We start from the raw sequence: 24,859 nt of genomic DNA on the forward strand, positions 1-24,859 counted from the left end.
ATAATGTATACATGATCATGCAACATAAAAAATCGTTGTAGCAACGGTTTGGGAGAGGGAGGTAGGGAAGGGTTTTAGTTTGTGTGGTGTAATAATGTTTAAATTGGGAAGTTTAGGCTTTAGTTTAGTTTTACAACAGAAATAAAAATGTTGTTATAATGAAAGTACCGGGTATCGATTCCCAGGTACCGGTTCAAATGTGAACGGTACCCAACCCTAGTTGCGTCTGACTGAGATGGTTGGGGTGGATGGTTTGGGGTTAAGCATAAGAGTTAGTGAGAAGGATATGAAGAAGTGGTCAGATACATTCAGGGGAGTTACCGTGGTGTTAACCTGTTCCCCCCCGTGCGGTCCATCGGCGGACCGCAAATTACATCTGGTCATAAATGTGTTTCAAAATCTTAGCGATTTTAATTTCAAACGTATTCAAGTATTAACATCATGAACATGTCACAACAGCATGTAGAATGTATATTATCATCAATACGTTAGTTTAGCAATAGGTTAAAAGTGTCATTAGATAGATTTTACTTTTCGATTTGTGATACTAAATCCAAATTGAACTCGGTCATTTGAAAGATAATATATGTATATATATTAGGGCTGTCAGTTTATTGCGTTAATTAGTTTAATTAATTACACAGCAAATTATCACGTTATGAAAATTAACTAAAAATTAATTACAATTTTATTTTTTTATAATTTATTTTTTTTATCTCATTCATTCAGATTTTTTTTTATATGGTACATTTGCATGTTCTTGGTATCTGATTCTAGAGAGACATCTATGGATCTCAGGGAATGTATTCCCAGTGTCAGAAATACTGTGTCTGTTACTAGGCTTGAGTAAATTGTAATGAACCAAATGAGAATATCAATAAAAAGAATTGTATCTTTGACTGTGAATAACACCATGCTCAAATTGACCAGACCTGAAAAATCTAAGCAAATTAATAGATGGAAGATGATTAAACAGAAGGTTTTGTAGATACAGTACTGAATTCTGCCATCCGGACACATGCAATTTGAATATGATTATAGAATATAGAATATCAGGCATAAAATGGTTATGCGATTAATTAGATTAATTTTAATTGCCTAACAGCACTAATATATATATAAATGTGTGAATTGGCTATAATAAGGTAATTTATAAGCCTCCTATTCTATATTCTATAATAATATTTCAAATTGCATTGGTCCGGATGGGAGAATTCAGTACTGTATCTACAGAACTTTCTGTTTAATCATCTTCCCTTTATTAAGTTCCTTAGATTTTTTGTACACATGATCTCAAGAAGGTACTGAACAAGATCAGTGGCAGTTTGTTAATGTTTGGTCATTATTAGCATGGTGTTATTCACTGTCAAAGATGCAAAGAAAAATCATAATTCATATTCTCCTTTGTTTCATCACAATTTAAGCAAGCCTAGTAATAGACGCAATATTTCTGACACTGTGAATACATTCCCAGAGGTCCGTAGATGTCCCTAGATACCAAGAATATGCAAATGGACCTTGTAGAAGTGGAGCAATATTCCATTTACCTAGGTATATATTTTAGGCGGATTTTTAGAAAATAGGTTCCGGGTGGAAGAGGTTAATGATGCTGGAGTTACGGGAGAATATGAGATCCAAGGAGCTGCCTGCTTTTGTGAGTGGGGGGCATGACAGTGGGACTCGGGTCAAAGGATCGTAGGAGCGACACCACTGTGTCTGACTGAGACGAGTCAGGCAGGTTGAAATCGCCCATTAGAAGGAGGGGGGTGCCATCTTCTGGGAAAGAGCTATGGAGCTTGTCCAGCTCATCTGGAAAATGTTCGAGGGGATTAAATGGAATAGAGACGGATACTGCATGATATTCGAGAGAGGAGAGTGACAGAGCTGGAAGTGATATTGAGTCCATGAGGGAGAATTCAACAGACCAGTGCCTCCACCACATCTGGAAGGTTGTGGTATGTGAAAGAAGTTATAATGTGTAATTAAGGCTGCCGGTGTTGTTGAATTATCTGGCGTGAGGGGGGGGGGGGGGGGGGGTAAGAAGGTTTGCAGGATTGCTCCCAAATTGCCCAAATTGGCGTGAAGCTGGTCTGGTGTAAGAGTGTTGGAGGGTGATAGGTGTGAGTAGCAGGGTAAAAGGTGAGGAGGAGAGATAGAGAAACGCCAAAAGAGGAAGGGAAAGAAAAATGTCAAGACTAGGATAATGGTGTACTTAGCACTCTGGTCGGTGTCCTCCTGTAGAAAAACTCCTCTTTGTCCCCCTGACCCTAACTGACCCCACCCTCAGACCACCCCATGTTGGTAATGGCCTGAAGTAGGCCTGCCGCGATAAGCAATAAATCGATTAATTGCCGCGATAATTAAAATTAATGCAATGATTTTGACGGGCGCGATTAATTGCTATTTGCGCGTTTGTTTTAATGAGGCGGAACCAGTGCCCCTTGTCAGTCACTGTCCGTGTTGGGAGGCGGGCCGCTGGCTTTACTACAGAGCAGAGAGCACAGCACAGGAGCTCCGTGGGGCAACACCACATAGCTTAACTACATTTCTCAATAGTGTTGCTCCTTTTAACCAAGTAGCGTTATTTGTAGTGTAACGTTAGCATTTTAACGTTAGTAGCTAACGTTAAAACTAACTTAAAGTTAGTTGTTCACCAACAATCTCAACATTTGTTTTATCATTAGCTCATGTCGATCTACTAGTAGCATCAGCAAGCTAACGTTAGCTGGCCCCAGTCCACTAGCAGCATGTCGATCTACCAGCAGCATCAGCAAGCTAACGTTAGCTGGCCCCAGCCCATTAGCAGCATGTCGAAGTAGTAGTAGCATCAGCAAGCTAACGTTAGCTGGCCCCAGTCCACCAGCAGCATCAGCAAGCTAGGATAATAACAACAATACTTCCGGTCCGGTCGGTGGGCTTCAAAATAAAAGTCTAAAACACCGGAAAAGACGGAGCGGTGGGCTTCAAAATAAAAGTTTTGGGAAATAAATTTCTCAAAAAAAAATTCTCTAACCGGTCGCAATAATATCGCTTATCGCGATATTTTCGGGGGCAATTAATCGCCCAGCAAAATTTGTTATCGTGGCAGGCCTAGCCTGAAGCAAAAACAGGATTGTGAAACTTGCTATGGATGGATGGGTGGTTCGATGGGTGAGCGAGGAAAGGATAATAGAGAATGTAAATAAGCATGTACAGTATAAATACCATAAATTACCCCCCCGCCCCCTTTCTCTATCAGCTGCCACAGCATTGTTGTTGTACCATAGCTTATAGTATCTCTGCCCACAGTACACAGCTGTGCAAGGGTTAATGTTTTAGGGCTAATGAGCTATTGTTATCCTCCGCTCATTCTGTTAGTCTTTATATCCTCCCCAGAGGAGGGGGGGGGCGGGGGAAGGGGGGGGGGGGGGGGACAACACACAGACACACAGACGCATGCATTTACATAGCACCATAAAAGATAACGCTGTTATTCCAAAGCGGTGTCACTGCTGTAATTTCATAACAGATTAATTTGCTGTTTCACATTGGCTTAATTACGCCCGGCGCTTTTTATTTTTTTATCGGGAGAGCCATAAATTGCAGCGTAATCAGGAGGGAATTTATATATCGATGCGCCTCCTGTCACGGTCGTCGCCGCCTCCACATATCTCAAACGCGAGGAACACAAACGGACACATCGGCAGACGGCACATCAAGCGGACGAGGAGCGTTGCCAGCTGGGTTCTGTAGCCGTGGAGAGTAATAAATGTTACTTCCTCTGAATTCATTAGGAGTTTCAAACGGCTACACTTGTCCAGAATAGTTTTTCCCCGCCAATCCCAACTGTTACGAGTGAGACGGACACAGGGATACGTTTGCAGAAGGGATTTTCTAGCTACATTGCGGCTTAATGTTTTAAATGGCGGGTTAGAATAGATGGTTTTTGAATGGGTTCTTCTAGTCTAGGACTGTGGTGATAATCCAATATATGATATCATCTTTCAATGCGATCATGATATCGAGATACACACTTCCGTTGTCTAAATTGACAATAACAAGCATATGTTACCACAACCGCAAGCACATACATATATATATATATATATATATAATATATACATGTTGATATCGAGGAAAGATCCTTACGATTATCGTCATATTGATGTCTTCCATGTGGTCCCGCCCTGACCTGGACGAGCAGCTTTTAGGAGCTACGTGTAATGTTACAGGTGTGGGGGTCAGTGGGCTGGTCTGTCATCATGACCCACCCTGGGCTGGAGGGATTGAGATCGGTTTTCTCCATCTCCTTGAACACACATTGTGGTTACCACCACCACCACGCAATAACTCAAACACACATTCACACGCTACTGACAGGAACACATTAATATGTCTCCCTGTCACTAGGGAAATTGTTTGGCCCGTGTGTGTGTGTCTCTGTGTGTGTACATGTAGGTGAGCGAGTGAGTGAGTGTGTAGAGTGAGAGCTGCGGCGTGGTTGGATGATGTATGGGGGTTGAAGAGGGAGGTGGTGTCGGGAGACATTTTAGTTTGACAGTCGTGTTTACACACACATGAAACCTCTGAATGGTAGCTCAGATCCTGTGCCCCCATGTAAACGCACCGTGTTACTGTGGAAACATAACTTGCGCAGAGCAGAGAACCCCAGCGGGATAAGGGGCTTAACACGCATCAGTATAGGGGCTAACATCGGATAGCCGGCCGGCCGCCGCAGATCATATTCGGGCCTCTCATAGTCGGGACATGAGCTCATCCTGGCTTCTTTCATGGGCCGTGCTCAAGACGGAAGCTCCTGCCTGTACAAGCTGCCTGAAGACGACTGAACTCCACTCTGTGTGCTCTGTGAAGTATTCAGTCAGCTTGTACAGACAGGAGCATGACCATGTTGCCTCTGCATTGGTTTGCAATGGGCCAGAGTGTTGTGCTGAGAAAGAACTCTACCATCAACAACATCACAGGTAATTGATGGTGTGTAGGGGTGGACGGTATGGTCTAAAATTTATATCACGGTATAATTTGAAGCATAGACGGTAACGGTATATATCACGGTATCATCGTTTTTGATAAAAAAAATTTTTTATTTTATATAATTTTTTTTTTTTTTTTATAAAATATATATATTATATAATTAGACTTGTACTTGTATTATCTGCGAGACATCGCCACCACGCAACAAGCTCCACTGTCTGTGTGTACTCTAGTAGCCTCCAGCTACGGCCAGGATTCTCCAGAGCTGCACCTGGACCTATACTCTAGTAGCCTCGAGCAGAGCTACGGCCAGGATTCTCCAGCGCTGCACCTGGACCCTATTGTATTGGTACTATAACGTTAGCAAGCCCTCAGCTCGAATACGCATCGAATCAGTGTTATAAGACATTGATATCAGGAGCTATCTGTAGCTACTGCTAGCCGGATATATAACGTTAATACAACGCCTCAGTGAATTATTTAGTTCAATGGGACATTTCGTTTTGAACGGTGAACTAATTTGCGTTAACGTGAGCTAACGGCTAACGGAGCTATCATACACGTCTACTCTACTAGACTTGATGGAGCGTTTGTTGATGTCAGGAGCTATCGGTAGCTGGCCGACTAGATACCGTTCGGTTAGACAATGCCTCATCATGTATTAAACTAAAAGTGAATAGTTGACTGGGTCATTTTGTAACGGTAGCTAAGCTAACGTTAGCTCAGGGAGATGTCCCGTCCCACTAGACTACTAGTGTTTACATGCGTGCGGGAGGGGCTGGCACGCCCACTGCGCGAAGCCTCCTAAATAACTTTTTCTAGTTCGCACATATCTATTATCTATGACTAATTCTATCTATTTTTAGGGGCAAATGCGAGTGAAATAGTCGCGCTGTGGTTACATGACGTCATTGCTATTTTAGAGCTGCACTACCGGTTATACGGTATAGTCAAAATCCATACCGTAGAGCAAATTCATACCGTTTATACCGTATACCGTTTATACCGTCCACCCCTAATGGTGTGCATTATGTAATGCACAGGCAAATGCACTCATTAAGGTTTTTGGGCACTGGACCAGGTTTGCCCCCTCCCCATTCTCTCTCTCTCTCACTCACTCACTCACTCACTCACTCACTCACTCACTCACTCACTCACTCACTCACTCACTCACTCACTCATCTTGCAGCACTAAGCTCAAAGACCATGGCGAGACGCGAAGCATCCAGAGAAGCTGGTCTGCATGTTTATCCTCCACCTGTCCTCAGAGAACAGTAGGCATGTAGGCAGGCAAGCAACATCCTCAGCCCGCTTTGATGTGCTCAACTGCTGTAGGCTAAGAATAGCCCCCCCCCAACCCCACCCCTCCGAGATGCTCCCAAAAGGCCAAGATTGATTTGCCGGGAGTGGAGAGCGATTGGTATTGACTGACTTACTGCTCAGGTGTTGTGATTGTCCCAGATGCCCTTTCAGTTGCTACTACATATTAGTTTGATAAAAGGCATTGGCCTCTAAACTAAAGCATTGTGTCCTTTTTGTCATTCAGTCTGGCGCTAAGTGTGTTAAATTGTTTTTTTCTTTGTCTGTCTTGGATGTGATGAGGCCTGGGAGAAAGCTCTCGCTCTTAACTACAGTGCTATATTTAATCACTCCTAATTAAGCCCTGTAATCTCTCCTCTCCCCTTTGAGGCCCACCGCTCGCATGGTAGAGCCCAGCGGACCCCCCCCCCCCCCCCTGTGCATCCTCCTGATTGGCATGTACAGTACCTCTAACCACAGCCTCCTCTCTGATAGGTACTATGTCCCTCTATCACCACAGCCTCCTCTCTGATAGGTACTATGTTCCTCTATAACCACAGCCTCCTCTCTGATGGGAATCTCCAGTCATTTTCCTGGTGTTGGTGTGATAGAATGTTCTTAAAGATGGTACCATGAACTCGGCATGTATGAATTGAGCATTTGGGGAATGAATGAATGAATGAATGAAAACTTTATTTAACAGATTGCAGAATGGGTACAATACAGTACGGCTCAATACATACAATTGTTAAGGGGATGCAGACCTGAGAAAGACGTTTGTCTTGTTTCCATCAGGGTCCCCCATTTTCAATTCATATAGACATATATGACATACATGACATACAGATAGTCAGTACTGCTACATCTATACATTTATGACATACCAGATTTGCAAATACAGTACTGTTTGTGATACAGAAGGAGTCAAGAAAAGGGAGTATATACATTTGACGTAGAAACTGTACATTGGAGGTTGGGTGGGGGGGGGTTGGGTACATTGGGATATTGACAACCATACTGGGTAATTTACATTGGAGGTGGTTGGGGGGGGGGGGGGGGGCGGGGGGCATACTGTATAAACAAGTAACACTGTACATTGAGGGGGGGGGGGGAGGAGACACTGTACAAACAAACACAATTGTACATTGAACTATTGACAAAACCATACTAGGTAAATGACTGTACATTGGAGGGGGTTGGAATGATTGGGTTAGGATATTTACAGGGGCCAGTGTTGAATTGCAGTCTCCCGTAGGTGTCCCTTGAGAGAGGTTTTGAAAGTGGGTAGTGATCCACATTCCTTTACAGCTTTGGGTAGGGCGTTCCACATTGATGTGGCATAATTGCGAAACGTGTTTAGTCCCTTATTTGAGCCGAATCTGGGTTTGACATGATTTGTGGAGCTCCCTCTGGTGTTGTGATCGTGGTATTCACTGACCTTTGGGAAGTATTTTGACATGTACTTGGGTACCTTGGTCGTGTAGTGTATCTTGTAGACCAGGCCCATTGCAAGTTGTTGTACTCTGTCGTCTACTCTAAGCCATCCTAGGTTGTCGAAGTGGGCAGGGGTGAGGTGGGTTCTAGGAGTAAGGTCAAGCAGTAGTCTGACCAGTTTGTTTTGAGATGTTTGTAATTTTGTTTTTAGCGCCTTTGAGGTGCTTTGGTACCATGAGGTGCAAGCATAGTCGTAGTACCCCTGAATGAGTGCTCCTGCCAGAGTCTTCAGGGTGTTCTTGTTTACCAGAGAGGAGATCCGGTACAAGAATCGAGTTCGTTGGTTGACTTTTTTTATTACATTGGATGCCATTTTGTCACAGGAGAGATTAGCCTCTAGGATGGACCCCAGGTAGGTAATTTCATCTTTCCTTGTGACAATATTGTCACCCACTGTAACTGAGAAGCCGTCGGTCTTGCTGAGTTTGTTATTTGAACCGAAGAGAATGGACTCTGTTTTGCCCATGTGTAATGATAGTTTGTTATCAGCGAGCCATATGCAGATTCTGCCTAGTTCCGAGCTGAGGGTTTTTTCAACCTGTAACTTGTTCTTGTCAGAGACCAGCAGGGCTGAGTCGTCCGCAAACAGGAACAAGTTGCAGTCACAAGCTGACGACATGTCATTTGCATAAATTAGGAACAGTGTAGCGGTCCTAGTATGCTTCCTTGTGGAACACCACAGCTCACTGTGAGGGGGGGGGATAGGGTACCGTTTACCTCCACCATCTGTTCCCTCCCCTCAAGGTAGGATTGCATCCAGCTCACTGATAGACTATCAAAACCAATTGCTTTTAGCTTGTCAATCAGAATGGAGTGATTGACCGTGTCAAAGGCCTTTTGTAGGTCCAGCATGACCATGCCGCAGTATTTGCCTGCGTCCACCTCTTGTTTGATGTGGTCATTCAAATAGAGAAGGCATGTGTCAGTGGAGTGGGATGTTCTGAAGCCAGATTGGAATTCGTAGATTAGATTTTTTTCCGCTAGGTACTTTTCGACCTGTTCGTAGACTATTTTTTCCATGACTTTCGAGATGGAGGTGAGAATAGAAACAGGGCGGTAGTTGCCTGGGTCTAATTTGCTGCCCTTTTTGTGCAGAGGGGTCACCCTCGCAATTTTGAAGTCCTTGGGGACGTGTCCCTGTTTTATGGAGAGGTTTATTATGTGTGTGATGATTGGGGTGATGGCGGCTGCTGAGTCTCTGAGGAATTTGGAGGGGATGTTGTCATGGCCAGTGGCCTTGTTAGGTTGGAGGGCGCTCAGTTTATTGAGTACCTCATCTGTTGTTACCATTTCCAGCTTGAAGTCGTCCTTGCGGACCCCTAGGTTTTTGTAGTAAGCTACTATGTGTTCTACCCCATAAAGCCCTGAGTGGGAGGGTAGTTTGTTTACCAGTGTTGTGGCTATGTTTGTGAAGAAAATGTTTAAGTAATTGGCTACATCCAGCTTGTCTGTGATGAGCGTGTTGTCCGTTTTTATGTTTATGTTTGAGAATCTGGTTTTAAGTTTTTTACTGCATCCTAGTTGATTATTGAGTAATTTCCAAAGTTCACGTGGTTTGTTTTTGTTTTCCTCTGTTTTGTCATTGATGAAATTCTTTTTTGCAGTTTTGATCATGGAGTTTACGTCGTTTCTTAGTCTGTTTCTTTCTAGTTTGAGTTCAGTCACGTGGGCTTGGAGTTCACTGCTCGTGCTTTTAGTAAGCTTTGACTGACTTTTACGAAACTCAGAGCATTTTTTGTCTCTGGTTTTCATAGCGGCCAGTATTTCGGAGTGCATCCACGGCTCAGCGCGATTTTTTACCCTGGTGGTTCTTAGGGGGGCCATGTCGTTTAGTATTGTTGAGAATTTGGTTTTGAAACCAAGCCATGTTTCTTCAACCAGTGTACCATTGAGTTCATCTGACCAGTCCAGGCTCTCCAGTTCAAGGTTAAAGGCCTCGCTAGAGTAGGTTTTGAGGTCTCTAGATGTGACTGTTTTGTGGCAGCCAGCCTTTTGTTTTAGTTTTTTGCGGGTACAGAATATCATATAATGATCACTTAACCCGCATGCTATAACCCCTTTCTTGGAGATCTTGGACTTGTCGGAGGTCAGAATGAGGTCAATGGTAGTCTGAGTTGATTCACATACACGTGTGGGTTGGGTGATTAGCTGGCTGAGGCCGTGCAGATCACAAAACCTACTGAATGACTTGAAGACGGGTGCATCTTTTCGTTGCATATCCGTGTTCCAGTCTCCAATAAGAATTTTGTCTACATCCTCAACTCCAGCTAAACACCCATCCAGTGTATCATAAAAGTCACTATGATCTGGCGGCCTGTAGACTGTGCCAACCAGTAGGGATTTCGCCCTTTCGAATAGGATTTCCACCCATACAGTTTCAATTGATTTATGATTCAGGTCATTTCTGTTGATGAATTTGGTGTCCTTGTGTATGTACATACAGACACCACCTCCATGTTTGTTCCTATCATTCCTAATTATTGAGTAGTTCTCAATCTCTATCTCTGGATCTTTTACAGAATCGTCAAGCTTAGTTTCTGAGAAGCACAGTATGTTTGCCTTACCATTTATGAATAATTGTTTGATTTCATCCAATTTGTTTTTTAAGCTGTTAATGTTAATGTGAAAAATGTTCAGTCCATTGGCGTTGGTTATTTCATTTATGTTGGCAGGTTCGAAGTATTGTTCGTTTGTGATCTGTTCCTCTGTGTGGGGCTGGGGGGCTTTGGTGTTGAGGGTGGGAAGGGGGGAGGGGGTGGTCGGGTCCCGCTCCGTGCTGGAACAACAAAGAAGGGGGGAGGGGGGTGTCGGGTCCCGCGCCGTGTTGGAACAACAAAGGACTCGTTCCTGGATGTTTCCGTTGTTAGCTCTGCTAGCTAGCCGGCTATCGGGCGTCGAGATGTTTAAATCCCGCGTCGAGTTGGTCGTCATGGTTTCGACCCTCGGTTCACCTCCTCTCGTCTCTGCCTCACGTGTGCTCGTCTGCTGCGGCGTCATTGGGGAACAGTTGCCGTCCGCGCAGTGGATGTTGCCACGGGTCGAGTTGTTGTTGGTCGCGATGGAAACCACCTTCGCTTCTTGCGCTGCCAGACCAAGTCTTCTCGCCTGAGTTCTGGTCAAGACCGGGCCTGGGTTTAAATGAATGTCTCCCGAAAGTAGTAGAACCAGGATGATCATGGTCCTACGGTCCAATCTGCCATTCGGGGGTAAGTTCTTACGTGCCGGGCTCGCTGTTAGTAGCGTGTGTATAGCCGCCGTTCCGACGTGTAGATGTTTCTTTTCAGAGCCATTGAGAAGGTAGAAGTCACTGTGGGTCTCGTAAAATCCGTTTTCACTTCTCTCCACTTCTGTTAGATGTTGCTTCATTGATGAATTGAGGTATAAATCCGTAATCCATATTATGAGGAGGAGAAAATGTGCACAAAACCTTGTTGTTTTGGATCGATGGTGAGAGCTCTCTGTAATGCGACTGCTCATGACTGCGCGTCTAGCCAATGCTATCTATCTGTATGTCGTGTGTGTCATATGATGAATTGAAAATGGGGGACCCTGATGTAAACAAGACGAAAGTCTTTCTCTGGTCTGCATCACCTTAACAATTGTGTGTATTGAGCCGTACTGTATTGTACCCATTCTGCAATCTGTTAATAAAGTTTTCAATCAATCAATCAAGCGCGCGCTCTCTGTGGCTGCCACACGCTTGCCCAGTGAGAGGATTCTCCGGCGCTGCAGCTGGACCCTACTCGAGCTCTCTTCTGACCGCGCGGCGCGGTGTTACCGTAAAGCCCGGTGTAGCGGAGCAACAGTGAATTAATGATGAATTAATGAATGAATGAACATTTTTATTAACAGATTGCAGAATGGGTACAGTACAGTACGGCTCAATACACACAATTGTTAAGGGGATGCAGACCAGAGAAAGACGTCCATCTTGATTACATCAGGGTCCCCCAACACCGGTTCGTCGTGAAAACACAAGTGTACTTCTCATGACAACTTGATTTATTAACTCGACACACACACGAGTTGTATGTTGTTAGTACATGATGATTAAATAATCACAAGTTCACAACTCAAAAACACGTGTCGCGTGTATTGCCGTCATTACGGTATCTACCTCCGGGGAGGGGGGGGGGTCAAAGGTCGGACCGGAAGGTGTTCAGGAAGAAGAAGAAGAAGAAGAAGGAGGAGGAGGGACTTGTGTTGTTGACATCTGTGTCTTCTTCTGTCCGTCCGTCTGTCTGTCTGCCCGGACAGCTCGGCGTCTGCGACCTGCAGCTCGGACTGATTATTGATTCCAAATCACGGTCGCGTCGCCAGATCGATGGCCATGATGACGGTGACGGCGCTGCGGGCGACGGGAGGAGGTGTTTTATCATCTCTTTCTCTTATTAAACACTAGTACTGTATATATTTGTGTGTCTTGTTGCATGTCATAAATATGTCTGGATGAAACGGTACTGTATATATACTACACGTGTGTGTCATTAATGTCAGTATGAATTGAAAATGGGGGACCCTGATGTAAACACCCCACCTCCTCCAATGTACAGTTTCTTCGTCAAATGTATATACTCTCTTTTTTAGACTCTTTTTGTATCACAAACTGTACTGTATTTGCAAATCTGGTATGTCATAAATGTATAGATGTAGCAGTACTGTCTATCTGTATGTCATGTGTGTCATATATGTCCTGATGAATTGAAAATGGGGGACCCTGATGTAAACAAGACGAAAGTCTTTCTCTGGTCTGCATCCCCTTAACAATTGTGTGTATTGAGCCGTACTGTATTATTGTACCCATTCTGCAATCTGTTAAATAAAGTCATCCATCGATCAGGTGCAGGAGGAGGAGGAGGAGGGGGGGGTGCAGCCGCCTCGCTGTCCCGGTTCCGGGGAGCCCTGGTGGGGGCCGTGCTGGGGGACTGCGTCGGGGGCGAGTTTGAGGGCGCGGAGGAGGTGCCCATGGAGAGCGTGCTGCAGCACCTGGCGGGCCTCGACGACGACACCAAGGGGGACGGTGAGGAGGGATGGGTACCTTTCACATTTGAACCCATACGGTACCGGTACCTGTGAATCGATACCGGTACCCAACGGTACCTTTTTTTCGGTACTTTAGTCTCAAGAAATGTAATTTACCTACCTCAGTCGTGAAGGAAAAAAATCCAAACTTCAAATAACTACAATTTTGACCGTTTTCGGCTTGTCATTGCTCCGACTGCTTTGTTGTTGAATCGAGTCAAATCCTAGGTAAGCATATATTGTGCGTGTGAACGTTGACATGGAAAGAAAAAAAAGTAATTTTTTCTGTATCTCACTTGAATCGATACGGTAGTACCGACGTGTTTCGGTTCGGTACCTCAAAAGTACCGAATTTGGTACCATCCCTAACGGTGAGGAGTGTGTTCATCCAAGAGGGGCCCCGTCCAGATACTAGATACTAGGTCCTCTTATTGGTCTACAAAGCCCTTAATGGTAAGGCCCCTGCTTACCTAGCAGACCTCCTCACCCCCTATACCAGGGGTGGCCAACCAGTCAGAGACTAAGAGCCACAAAAAAATGACTGTGGTACCACAAAGAGCCACACCATATACCAGCGTTTCTCAACCTTTTTTTTCAGTCACGGCACCCTTCATGTGTTTATAGGTCTCACCCTCTGGCCTTTGAAGTTGCTAATGTCTTTTTTATTTGGGCCTCACAGGGTTAAAAGTACCCTGTGAGACCCACGGTTGCAAAATTACAAAATCACTTTTAGCCATTTAAAAAAATAATGTTTATTTAAAAAATGTTAAAGGGGAACTATTTTACTATTTCTTTCACTATTTGGGCACTTTTACACAATTCCTGTGAGTCTGGAACACCTAGGTTTTTTTCAAAAAAAATGCATTGTTTTGTATTTCTAATCAAGTACTAAAAACCGCATTTTTCTACCTCAAGATCTTAAGCCGTTTTGAGGCTGGGCTCCAACCACTGTGTGGCCTGGTGCCAACTGCCACATCAACTGCCACATTATTATGCAGCTGAGAAATCTCTGACATCACAGATATGCACATTTTCAGATGACTCAGTTCAGTGAGGGTGAATATTGTGAGAGGAGAATTGGAAGAATTCGCCAATATGAGAATTAGAGACATATATCCTATTAATATAAGTCAACATAGCTAAGAAACAATGGTAAACACTGAAAAAAGCCATTTATAAGATAGTTCCCCTTTAAGCACATGTATAGTCAATTGGTCCTGTTGTTCAGCCTCACAATGCTATTTGATAGTAAATGTGTTTATATGTCCCACCCTCTGGCCTCTGAAGTTGCTAATTTCTTTTTAATTTGGGCCTCACAGGGTTAACCTCTTAAGCCCGAGATATACAGTAAAAGTGTATATTTTCAGCATTATGTTTGTTTACCAATTATTTTAACTGTTATTAGTGAAATATAAGATTATAGAAATCTCAGGGCATTGAGTCGGAAACCGGCGCATATTGACAGGAGGAAGTGGCACAGCCAAAAGTGAGTGTAGTCTTTTGAAGGAAGAGACTCAGGGCTTTCAAATTTCGAAAAACTACCCTACCCAGCTCACACCAGCCCCTGTCAATCATCTGACTTCTGGATTTACTTTTTAATTTCTCTTATTTTTTGGGATTATCTCCCACAAACCTGAACGTTATTGCCATAAAACAGAACACAGTTAGTTTCTCTACCTTTCTGTGAACGTCTTGCAAAAAACGGTGTTGCAATATGATGAAAAATGGTGGAGAAATTTACATTATAAAAAAGATGGCAGAATTCAGTACTGTATCTACAAAACCTTCTGTTTAATCATCTTCCCTTTATTCATTTGCTTAGATTTTCAGGTCTGGTCAATTTTAGCATGGTGTTATTTACAGTCAAAGATAATTTTTTTTTAAATAGAATTGATATTCTCCTTTGGTTCATTACAATTTACTCAAGCCTAGTAACAGACACACTATTTCTGACACTGATCCATATATGTCCCTAGATTCAGATACCAAGAACATGCAAATGGACCATTTAAAAAAAAATTGTAAATGTTTATTCTACGTCCTTATGGAATGAGTGACATAAAAAAAAAAAGTTAAAAAAAAAAAAAAATAAAAAAAAAATTTTTTTAATTTTTTTTTATGGATGGAAGAGCCGCACATTGACGGGCAAAGAGCCGCATGCGGCTCGCAAGCCGCGGGTTGGCCACCCCTGCCCTATACCAACGCCAGGGCCCTCAGATTGGCTGACAGGGGGCTCTTAACCACCCGTAGGTCTAATTCCACTGCACTGTTTTTGTCCTGTGTCTGTTTTGTTATTGTGTAAAATAATTAAAGATGCATACACTATGCCGCAACAACTACCTATACGTTTACACAAATGGCTAAATAAAGCAATAACATGTGTATAAATCTGTTCTTTGATGCTACAATATCTTTGTTGGCAGACGACTCCTTCGGACTATCTCTGTCAACATTACTGCTACCCAGCGTTATTATTAATTATTATAATTAACAAGCATAGTGTAGCTATAATACATGTTGCTTCGCTGGGAAAGTTAATAATATTATCAATAATAATAAAGGTCTTATTAAAATAGCAAACAAGGATGTGACGTAGATCCTACAACGCTCTTCTCCTTCAATATCTGAATCTGTTAGTTGTGAGTCGTTGTGAATTAACCATCTGTCTGTCTGTCTGTCTGTCTGTCTGTCTGTCTGTCTCTGTCTGTCTGTCTCTGTCTGTCTGTCTGTCTGTCTGTCTGTCTGTCTGTCTGTCTGTCTGTCTGTCTCTGTCTGTCTGTCTGTCTCTGTCTGTCTGTCTGTCTGTCTGTCTGTCTGTCTGTCTGTCTGTCTGTCTGTCTGTCTGTCTGTCTGTCTGTCTGTCTGTCTGTCTGTCTGTCTGTCTGTCTGTCTGTCTGTCTGTCTGTCTGTCTGTCTGTCTGTCTGTCTGTCTGTCTGTCTGTCTGTCTGTCTGTCTCTCTGTCTGTCTTTGTCTGTGTCTGTCTGTCTGTCTGTCTGTCTGTCTCTGTTGTCTGTCTGTCTGTCTGTCTGTCTGTCTGTCTGTCTCTCTGTCTGTCTGTCTGTCTGTCTCTGTCTGTCTGTCTCTCTGTCTGTCTGTCTGTCTGTCTGTCTGTCTGTCTTGTCTGTCTCTGTCTGTCTGTCTGTCTGTCTGTCTGTCTGTCCCTCAGGTACCCTGGAGTACAGCGATGACACGGCCATGGCGCGCTGTGTGGTGGAGTCTCTCCTGACCCGCGCCGGCTTCGACGAGCAGGACATGGCACGCAGGTCTCACACACCTTAATAATAATAATAATCTTTATTTATATAGCACCTTTCATACATAGAATGACACGTTGGAGCAGGGCATGGCACGCAGGTCTCAGACACAAGATTCAAGAGTTTTATTCATCACACACATACCAGGGCATGCAGTGAGATGCGGTTGGCCATGCCCGCTTCGATTGTGCAATAAAACAATAGTAATAGTAATAATAATAAAAAAATAACTAGAATAGACATGGTCAAATAGACATGTTAATAAATCGCCTAAAGGAAAACTCCCAACATTTTGGGAAATTAGCTTACCGTCTTCTCCAGAGTGGGACAAGAAAATAGATACCAGTCTCCTCTCTGTGTGCATTGAGTAGACTTAGTCATGTAGACATTATCCATAACCATAACATACGGTTATCCTATAACCATAGTTATATGAGTATAGCGAGCGCTCTGCACTCTAGTGGAACCCTATCCCTTATCAATCTAATACTGAATAATTTTCTTCACATGTACACACCCATCTGCCTGGCCACACCCACATCCGCTCCTCTACATAAGCGGGGTCGTGGCCACACTAACGGCTCCTTCCCAAGTCTTTCACCACCGAAGGCGAAGACCACGGGGTCCTCAAGTGAGTCAGTGCAGAGAGCTCGCTATACTCGTATAACTATGGTTATAGGATAACCGTATGTTATATTATCGTATAGCTTACGCTCTGCACTCTAGTGGAACACAGGAGCTGAGCAGAGCGGAAGCTCGACAAATGTACCCGCTGAGGCCCCCCACAACCATCAGAACCGGGGAGGACCCGAGCCCCCGGACCCCCCTAGAGGGGGACGGGAGGGAATCGGATCCGACTGTGCGAAGAGGGTTTAGCAACTCAACGCACAGGGTGAGCAGATCGTGGGACTTACCTTCACAGAGAAGGACCCGCGACTACTCAGGCGCGCATCCCACATGCCACCAGGGAACGAACGGGAAGAAAAAACTGTTACAGCCCCTAACATCACGGGGTCATAGGTCAAGAACCCAACCCTGTGGCAAGGCCATAGCAGCGGAGCGCGGAGGAGGACCCAGCCCCAGGAACAGCCTGAGGGTCAGGACCCCCCGGAAAGGGGGCCTGGTGAGGCCAACGATGCCGTAGCATCGAGACCCCACCAGACGGTCACTAGTGACACCAACCCCCACATCGCCAGCATATCGGACATGGCCCAATCCAAGAGCAGGCCCTTCCCCCCTACAGCACGCCGCCCTGAAGCACTCTACAGAGGCTACACCCCCACAACACTGTGGGGCCAGTCGGCGCACCGGGGAGACAACCCCCAAAGAGGTTGATCCCTCAATCCTGGCAACAGGTCAAGAGCGTAACTCGACCTGTGCCCGGAGCACTGCGGACTAGACAGGCGCCTAAGGGGTCTACTGTGAACAGCACCCCGGTGGAAGGGGCGTTCGGTATGCTGTGCATCATGTCGCAGCCTCCACAAAACCCGACCCCCTAGAGAGGTCGAGGTAGAGAAGGCTGACACGATTGGCAGACGTCATGAAAAGTGCGGGGGCACACTCACAGGCAGACGGGGTCAAGCCCGGCCTAAACCCGAGAGTCGACTCTGCTACCAACATACCAGGGAATCAACCACCCCCCTATGTTTAGTTTAACAGGAGGCGGTTGTTTCCTTAACCCCCCCAAGAAAAAACTCCGAAACACAACTGCGTGTATACACCGGCTATACAGGAAGTACAAGTGTTTCAGTTTTCAAGAAGGGGTTAACCCAGGCCAACAGGTCGACGAGAACGAGTCCGGACCTGGGCCCGGCGGACCGGGACGTACACAGGGATGCCAGAGGGGTACAATAGAACCACCTCGACAGCCCCCTCCCAGCCCCGCCGAGCAGGGGAAGGGAGGGGCGAAAAATAATGGAGAAGGACCAGGCCCCTTAGCACAGCGCAAGGTACAACACAATATGGACCAAGCAACTGCGAAGGATAACTCGTAGTGACATAACCACGACACACACCTCCATAACATCAATCCCCGCGACGCCCGGGCCAACCCGCCATTTCCCCCCCGAAAAAGCACAAAGTCCTTCAGGGTACCAGAACAACAGATCTGCGCCCCGGCGGACAAAGGGTTAACTGACCTGGTCCGGCGCGACCAGAACCAGTCCCGTGTCCTAATCACGCCACCATCCCCAGTCCTAAGAGGGGGGTAGGTACGCGTGTCGGAGGGCGCCACCAAGACGGTCAGAACATGAACGCACCGTGCCCGGTGGCCCACCCCATGGGCGTGAGACCCCTCCGCCAATGCTTTGATCTACTCCGTCATCTCCCCCCAGAGATGAGCGAGAGTTCGTCGAGACTAACCTAATACACTGGCGCTCGGAAGAGATAAAATCTCCATCCCAGTCGTTCTACAAAAAACGCCGTTTTTATAATGAGCAACCAAGGCGCATGCGTGGTTCCACACTGAAGCACCCAGGGCCAGCGCCATGTACACGTCGAGACCCAAAACACATCAATGGTAATTCTAACAAGAAACCAGATAACGTTCCCTCCATGCCGCCTGGGACGAGCGGTAGGAAGCTGGCCAAAAGACACAGATATGGGCCCCATATGACGCGTCTGAGGGAAAAAACCCTTTCAACACTGCTCTGTATAAAGAGAGGAGACAGGGAACCCCCAGAGAGACCTCCCACATGAGTAATAATTGAAAAGATATATGTAAACATTGAGCCACGTGACCAAAAGCTCAACACATATGCAATAGAGAGCAGAGCAGAAAACAAAGTTTCCAACGCACCGCATAACTCAATCTTGACAATGACAACGGTCCACAACATGGAGCCTGAAAAAAAACTCACGGAAGCCTCACAACCAATAGAAACGCGCCCAGTGACGTATTTTATGGCCGGGGAAATTCCGTGACCCAATATGGCGTGGGACCCTCTCCCCACCCTGTGATGCGCTGACCCGACAGCGTGACAGGAAGACCGAAGAACAGGAGGTCCAACCCCCTGGCCAATCAGAAAAAGGGGGGAGGTGTTTATCAGTTCACCCCCTTATGACCCCATACCCCGGATACGATGAAAACAAACAAGCAGCGCATGATACCAGTTACCTAGCATGCTACATGAGAAGCGTCTATCCACTAGGATAAGCTCAACCATTTGCACGCCAGCCAAAGACAATAAACTCGTTTGTGAAAACGGGTTCTTATACAAGGCTTTAGGCTCATGTGTGAATACGTCACCCGTGTTTACATACTTCACCAAGTAAAGAGAAAACACAGACGTTTAAAGAGAGGGTCAAAGACCTCGGTACAAGCTACATATGTGATTACTTCTGTAGGCTAACACTCTAACCTGGTTGTGGACTCGATGCCATGTTTCCCAAACGTAACAGAATACACACAACCCCCTCAGATAAAAAAGGTAAAGTTCACTCTTACTACTGCAAGAAGAACACCGTCTTCTTCATGATGAGGGAAGACAAGTCTTTCGACCGAGTGCTAGCCACAGGCCTTGCTAAGCACACATATAGCGACCAGAACTATTTACAAGAAACTGTCCTACTCCCTAAGCAAACACACAACCCCACAGCTAGGTGAGGGTTATATATCGTATCCCCAATATATAGTGAATAAACACACATTTTGTAACAAAAAACAGTCCCTCACCAGGAGGGACTTTTATATATATATTTTTTTTTTTAAAGATTTATTTTTTGGCGTTTTTATCGCTTTATTTCTACAGTCCAGTAGAGAGAGACAGAGGAGGAATGGGAGACAGAGTGGGGGGAAGACATTCGGCAAATAACGACGGGTTCGGGAATCTAACCCGGGTCGGCCGTGTCGCGGCTGAGCGCGCTATGTGGTTCGCCACTGGGGCGCCCCGGGGGGACTTTTATATTTAATAACAAAATCGATAGGTTATATCTCGATGGCGAAGAGCAGGACGCGATTCGCCAGTACGACTATATAACATATGTTGGGGGAGGGGGTAAACAGGGGAGTCACTAGCGGCGCCTGCCGCGTGCAGAGCGCTGCTTGCCCCCACGGAACGGTTCTGGGGAGCCTGGTCACGACGATCCCTACCGTTACCTCCGGGCGTGGTGCGGCTGGCTGCAGCGGACGAGGCACTCCCTCCACTCCTGGCCTTCTTCGCCGAAGGTCCAGCAGCGGCGACCCGCCCGCCATCAGCCCCGACATGTAGCGCGCTAGCTGCGTGATGTTGGAGGTTGCAGCTAGGCTCTGAGTCGTGGCGATGTACACCTGGTCACTCCAATTAGCCAACTGCCTAGGCTTTCACAACGGCTCCCACACCATTTCGGGGCAAAGGATAGACGCCATCGGGCTATCAAGCCGAGGCACCCCGTCCTTTAGCCCCTGGACCAAACCCGCCACCCGCGTGACTGGCACGTAGGCGGGGGTAAGGCCCACAATGCGGGAGATTACCTGTCCCTGTGTCACGTAGGCCTCCATCGCTGGGAAGAATGGGCAGACAACGCCCGTCTCTCTCACAGGACGACGTTGCCAGAGATGACCTATCATGTCATCAGGAACCGGTGCTGGCAGTGTCTGCGGCAACGCCACGTCATTAGCGGCTGCGGCGGCCGCCATGAGCTCGGGAGGCCGCCAACTCCCCTTGCGTACCTCCCTCCACGTCACTCACGTCCCTCACGTACGGGAGGCTGCCACGGGTGCCACCATCCGACCCGGCAGATAGCTGGCCATCTTGTCTCAGGGTCGGAGGTTCTAACCCAACCCTGGAGTACAAGGGACCCCAAGGAGACGCAACACTCCCTGCCACTCCCCGAGGGGGAGAGTGGTACGTCTCCACTGGGGCTTCGAACAAGAGAGCTCTCGCCCCCTCCATGTAATCCTCAGTCTCCATCGGAAATGGAGACGAGGCAAGAGAACTCTCATCCGGCTCCAGCACAACACTAAAACTAGGCTGTTCACCGCTGCTGCTCGCCGCCTTACGACGAGAGTGAGCTGAGGCGAAAAGTCTGCGACGCAAATCCTCGGCCACCAGAGGTGCTGTCGGCCGACTGTCCACTGGCGGGGGAACCAGGGCCGGAACCAGGCCGTCTCACGGGAGATGGAGGCTCAACGGCCCCTTGGAGAGGCAAACTCACCACCGGGCACCGCCCGGGCGTATCTGACTGCCACGACCGCGGAGCCAGAGACGGCCCATGACCCACGGCAATGGTGAAGCGCTGGTGAAGGGTGACGTTGCGAGCGTCCAAACCCTCCGAAGGTGCAAACATTATGTCTTAGCTTTTCTCGTAAAATTTGCGAGAGAGAGAAAAATAAGATGCAATGTCCACGTAGCTCCTTTCCAACAACTATTTCGGCACTAAACTCAAGTGGTGTATACAGACACTTGTCGGTGGTGAAAATAGGGAAGCAGCTGTTAGTATGGCCACGTCCCCGCTTATGTAGAGGAGCGGATGATTGTGGGTGTGGCCAGGCAGATGGGTGTGTACATGTGAAGAAAATGATTCAGTATTAGATTGATAAGGGATAGGGTTCCACTAGAGTGCAGAGCGTAAGCTATACCATAATATAACCATAACAACTACATGTTATAGCTGTGCTCTCACCATAACCTTCACCATAACAACTACATGTTATAGCTGTGCTCTCACCATAACCATAACCTTTACCATACCTGTATACCAACCCTAATCATAACCTAACCGTAACTATGTAAGGGGGTAGGGATCAATAAGCTTAGCTTCCCTCTACTCCTTTTTTGGACATGTCTGCTAACCAAACATATTGCTCTTGACTTTTTGTTTATAATTCCCTTTTTTTCTTTTTATGTTTTTTAAATAATTCTTGTAAAAAATGTTTGTTGTTATGATTGTTCTGTTTGACGGAGCTAGATACCGTCATTTGTTTGGAGGAATATGGAGAATACATGTTCAAAAATAAACTTTTTCATTCATTCAACTACTGACGGAAAAATCATCTTTTTCCAAATTGGGGGACGGGGCCGCACTACCAAAACGGTTAACCCTTTCACTGCCACACGACAGCCGGCGACCGTCGGTTGTGTGATAGTAAAGGGTTAACCTTCTGTCGTGTGGCAGTGAAGGGGTTAAGTCAGAAATAATAAATATGCACACACCCCCCACTGAATGCCCTCTCTCTCTCTCTCTCTCTCTCTCTCTCTCTCTCTCTCTCTCTCTCTCTCTCTCTCTCTCTCTCTCTCTCTCTCTCTCTCTCTCTCTCTCTCTCTCTCTGGTCCAGGTTTGCCAAGGAGTACAGCTGTGCCCCGGGCCGGGGCTACGGTCACGGCGTGGTGCAGGTCCTGAGGAAGCTGTCCTCACCGCAGCTCAGCGACGTCTACCAGCCGGCCCGCGCCCAGTTCAACGGCCGCGGCTCCTTCGGGAACGGGGGGGCCATGAGGTCGGCGCCCTTCGCCCTGGCCTTCCCCGACCCCGCTGACGTCAAGAGGGTACGTGTGTGTGTGTGTGTGTGTGTGTGTGTGTGTGTGTGTGTGTGTGTGTGTGTGTGTGTGTGTGTGTGTGTGTGTGTGTGTGTGTGTGTGTGTGTGTGTGTGTGTGTGTGTGTGTGTGTGTGTGTGTGTGTGTGTGTGTGTGTGTGTGTGTGTGTGTGTGTGTGTGTGTGTGTGTGTGTGTGTGCGCGTGTGTGTTTTCTTTTATTTAACCAGGAAGTCCCATTGAGATACAATATCTCTTTTGCAAGGGAGACCTGGCCAAGATGACGGCAAAAACATTTTGCAATATATCAGACAGCAATAAAAATGTGCGGTACATCACACAAGAACATAATAAAAGTGCATGTATACAATATACAATACATCACATGTAAACACAGAAACACAAAGCAGAATAGTCTACATGATAGTAAAAGTGTATGACAACACAACACAATCATCAAATTTGCTGACGACACAGTGGTGGTGGGCCTGATCTCTGCCAACGACGAGAGGGCCTACCTGGAAGAGGTCAAGGTCCTGGCGGGATGGTGCCAGGAAAACTGCCTCTCCCTGAACGTCAGCAAAACAAAGGAGATGATTGTGGACTTTAGGAGGTCGGGGGTCAGGGACTACAGCCCCCTCAGCATCGACGGGGCACCGGTTGAGAGAGTCAACAGTTTTAAGTACCTCGGAGCCCACATATCCGAGGACTTGACATGGACCACACACATTGACAGTGTTGTGAAGAAGGCACGACAACGCCTCTACTTCCTCAGGCGCCTAAGGAAGTTCCAAGTCAGTCAGAAGATCCTTAAGAACTTCTACTCATGTACAATAGAGAGCATCCTGACCGGCAACATCACCTCCTGGTTTGGGAATAGCACTGCACAAGACCGAAGCAGACTACAGAGAGTGACACGTTCAGCCGAACGCACACTTGGAGGGGGGCTCCCCACCCCCCAGAACATTTACAACAAGCGGTGCAAGGGTAAGGCTAAGAGAATCATCAAGGACTCCAGCCACCCGAACAACTGCCTCTTTGAACTGCTGCGGTCAGGCAAGCGATACCGGAGTCTCAAGGCGAGCACAGAAAGACTCAGAAGAAGCTTCTATCCCCAGGCCATCAGGCTGCTCAACGAACAATAAACACTATGCAACAACCATCAAATGCACACAGCACACACATCCACACGCACACACTCACTTTAAACAAACAACACACTGCAGCACCCACTCTCCACACTTTAGATCACCTAAACACACTTTATATTTATTGGTAAAGGATTTGCACTACAACCCATACCTCAGTACACCTTACTGTAAATTGTACCTAAATTGTACCTCATCCCATTTCTGCTTTGCACTATATAGTATTGTATATTAGTACATTGCATAGTATATTGTATATTGTACGGTAACTCAGTTACTTCTATTCTGCATCGAACATTGTACATATGTCTATACTGAACACTGTGACCTCTATTTTTACTTCTATTTTACATGCTATACTATCGTATGTTATTTCATACTTATCTTGTCCAACACAGTCTCTGGAGCGTAACAGAAAGAAGCATTTTGTATGAAAGTATTCTGTACTTCTGTATGACGACTATTAAAGAAACTTGAAACTTGAAACTTGACAGTAAAATACAGAGTAATACAGTAATTTTGCAGTTTTCTACTTGGGACCGACCCGAATATTGTTATTAAGAGGGTGATTGAAAAGCGAGCGTCGGCAGTCGGTAGAGCAAGGCACTAGCACTGTCAGGGTTAGGGGTTCCATTCCCCGTGTGGCTCAGTGGGTAGAGCAAGGCACTAACACTGCCAGGGTTAGGGGTTCCATTCCCTGTGTGGCTCAGTGGGTAGAGCAAGGCACTACCACTGCCAGGGTTAGGGGTTCCATTCCCTGTGTGGCTCAGTGGGTAGAGCAAGGCACTAGCACTGCCAGGGTTAGGGGTTCCATTCCCTGTGTGGCTCAGTCGGTAGAGCAAGGCACTAGCACTGCCAGGCTTAGGGGTTCCATTCCCTGTGTGGCTCAGTGGGTAGAGCAAGGCACTACCACTGCCAGGGTTAGGGGTTCCATTCCCTGTGTGGCTCAGTGGGTAGAGCAAGGCACTAGCACTGCCAGGGTTAGGGGTTCCATTCCCCGTGTGGCTCAGTGGGTAGAGCAAGGCACTAGCACTGCCAGGGTTAGGGGTTCCATTCCCTGTGTGGCTCAGTCGGTAGAGCAAGGCACTAGCACTGCCAGGGTTAGGGGTTCCATTCCCCGTGTGGCTCAGTGGTATGTGTTAGGGATGCACCGATATGAACATTTGCCACCGATACCGATTGTTCAACTAACACAATCGGCCGATACCGATATTTGTGGCAAA

The 24,859-nt window shown here is 46.5% G+C and overlaps 2 protein-coding genes across 2 annotated transcripts in view; both read left to right on the forward strand.

Moving 5' to 3' along the window:
- Positions 1 to 24,859, forward strand: part of tnrc6c1 (trinucleotide repeat containing adaptor 6C1) — a 232,364-nt gene that overhangs the window by 72,486 nt on the left and 135,019 nt on the right. The gene's annotated exons all lie outside the window — the stretch shown is intronic.
- Positions 1 to 24,859, forward strand: part of LOC311239846 (ADP-ribosylhydrolase ARH3-like) — a gene marked incomplete at both ends in the record, with an annotated part of 31,481 nt that overhangs the window by 1,710 nt on the left and 4,912 nt on the right. Inside the window, 3 exons of the mRNA XM_084328293.1 lie at positions 12,605 to 12,784; positions 15,954 to 16,050; positions 22,295 to 22,502. Of these exons, the coding sequence (XP_084184419.1) occupies positions 12,605 to 12,784; positions 15,954 to 16,050; positions 22,295 to 22,502 (485 nt within the window). The remainder of the gene's footprint in view (positions 1 to 12,604; positions 12,785 to 15,953; positions 16,051 to 22,294; positions 22,503 to 24,859) is intronic.

This window comes from Notolepis coatsorum, assembly GCF_963971535.1.
Source record: "Notolepis coatsorum genome assembly, chromosome: 14".
In the NCBI taxonomy this organism is placed as follows: domain Eukaryota; kingdom Metazoa; phylum Chordata; class Actinopteri; order Aulopiformes; family Paralepididae; genus Notolepis; species Notolepis coatsorum.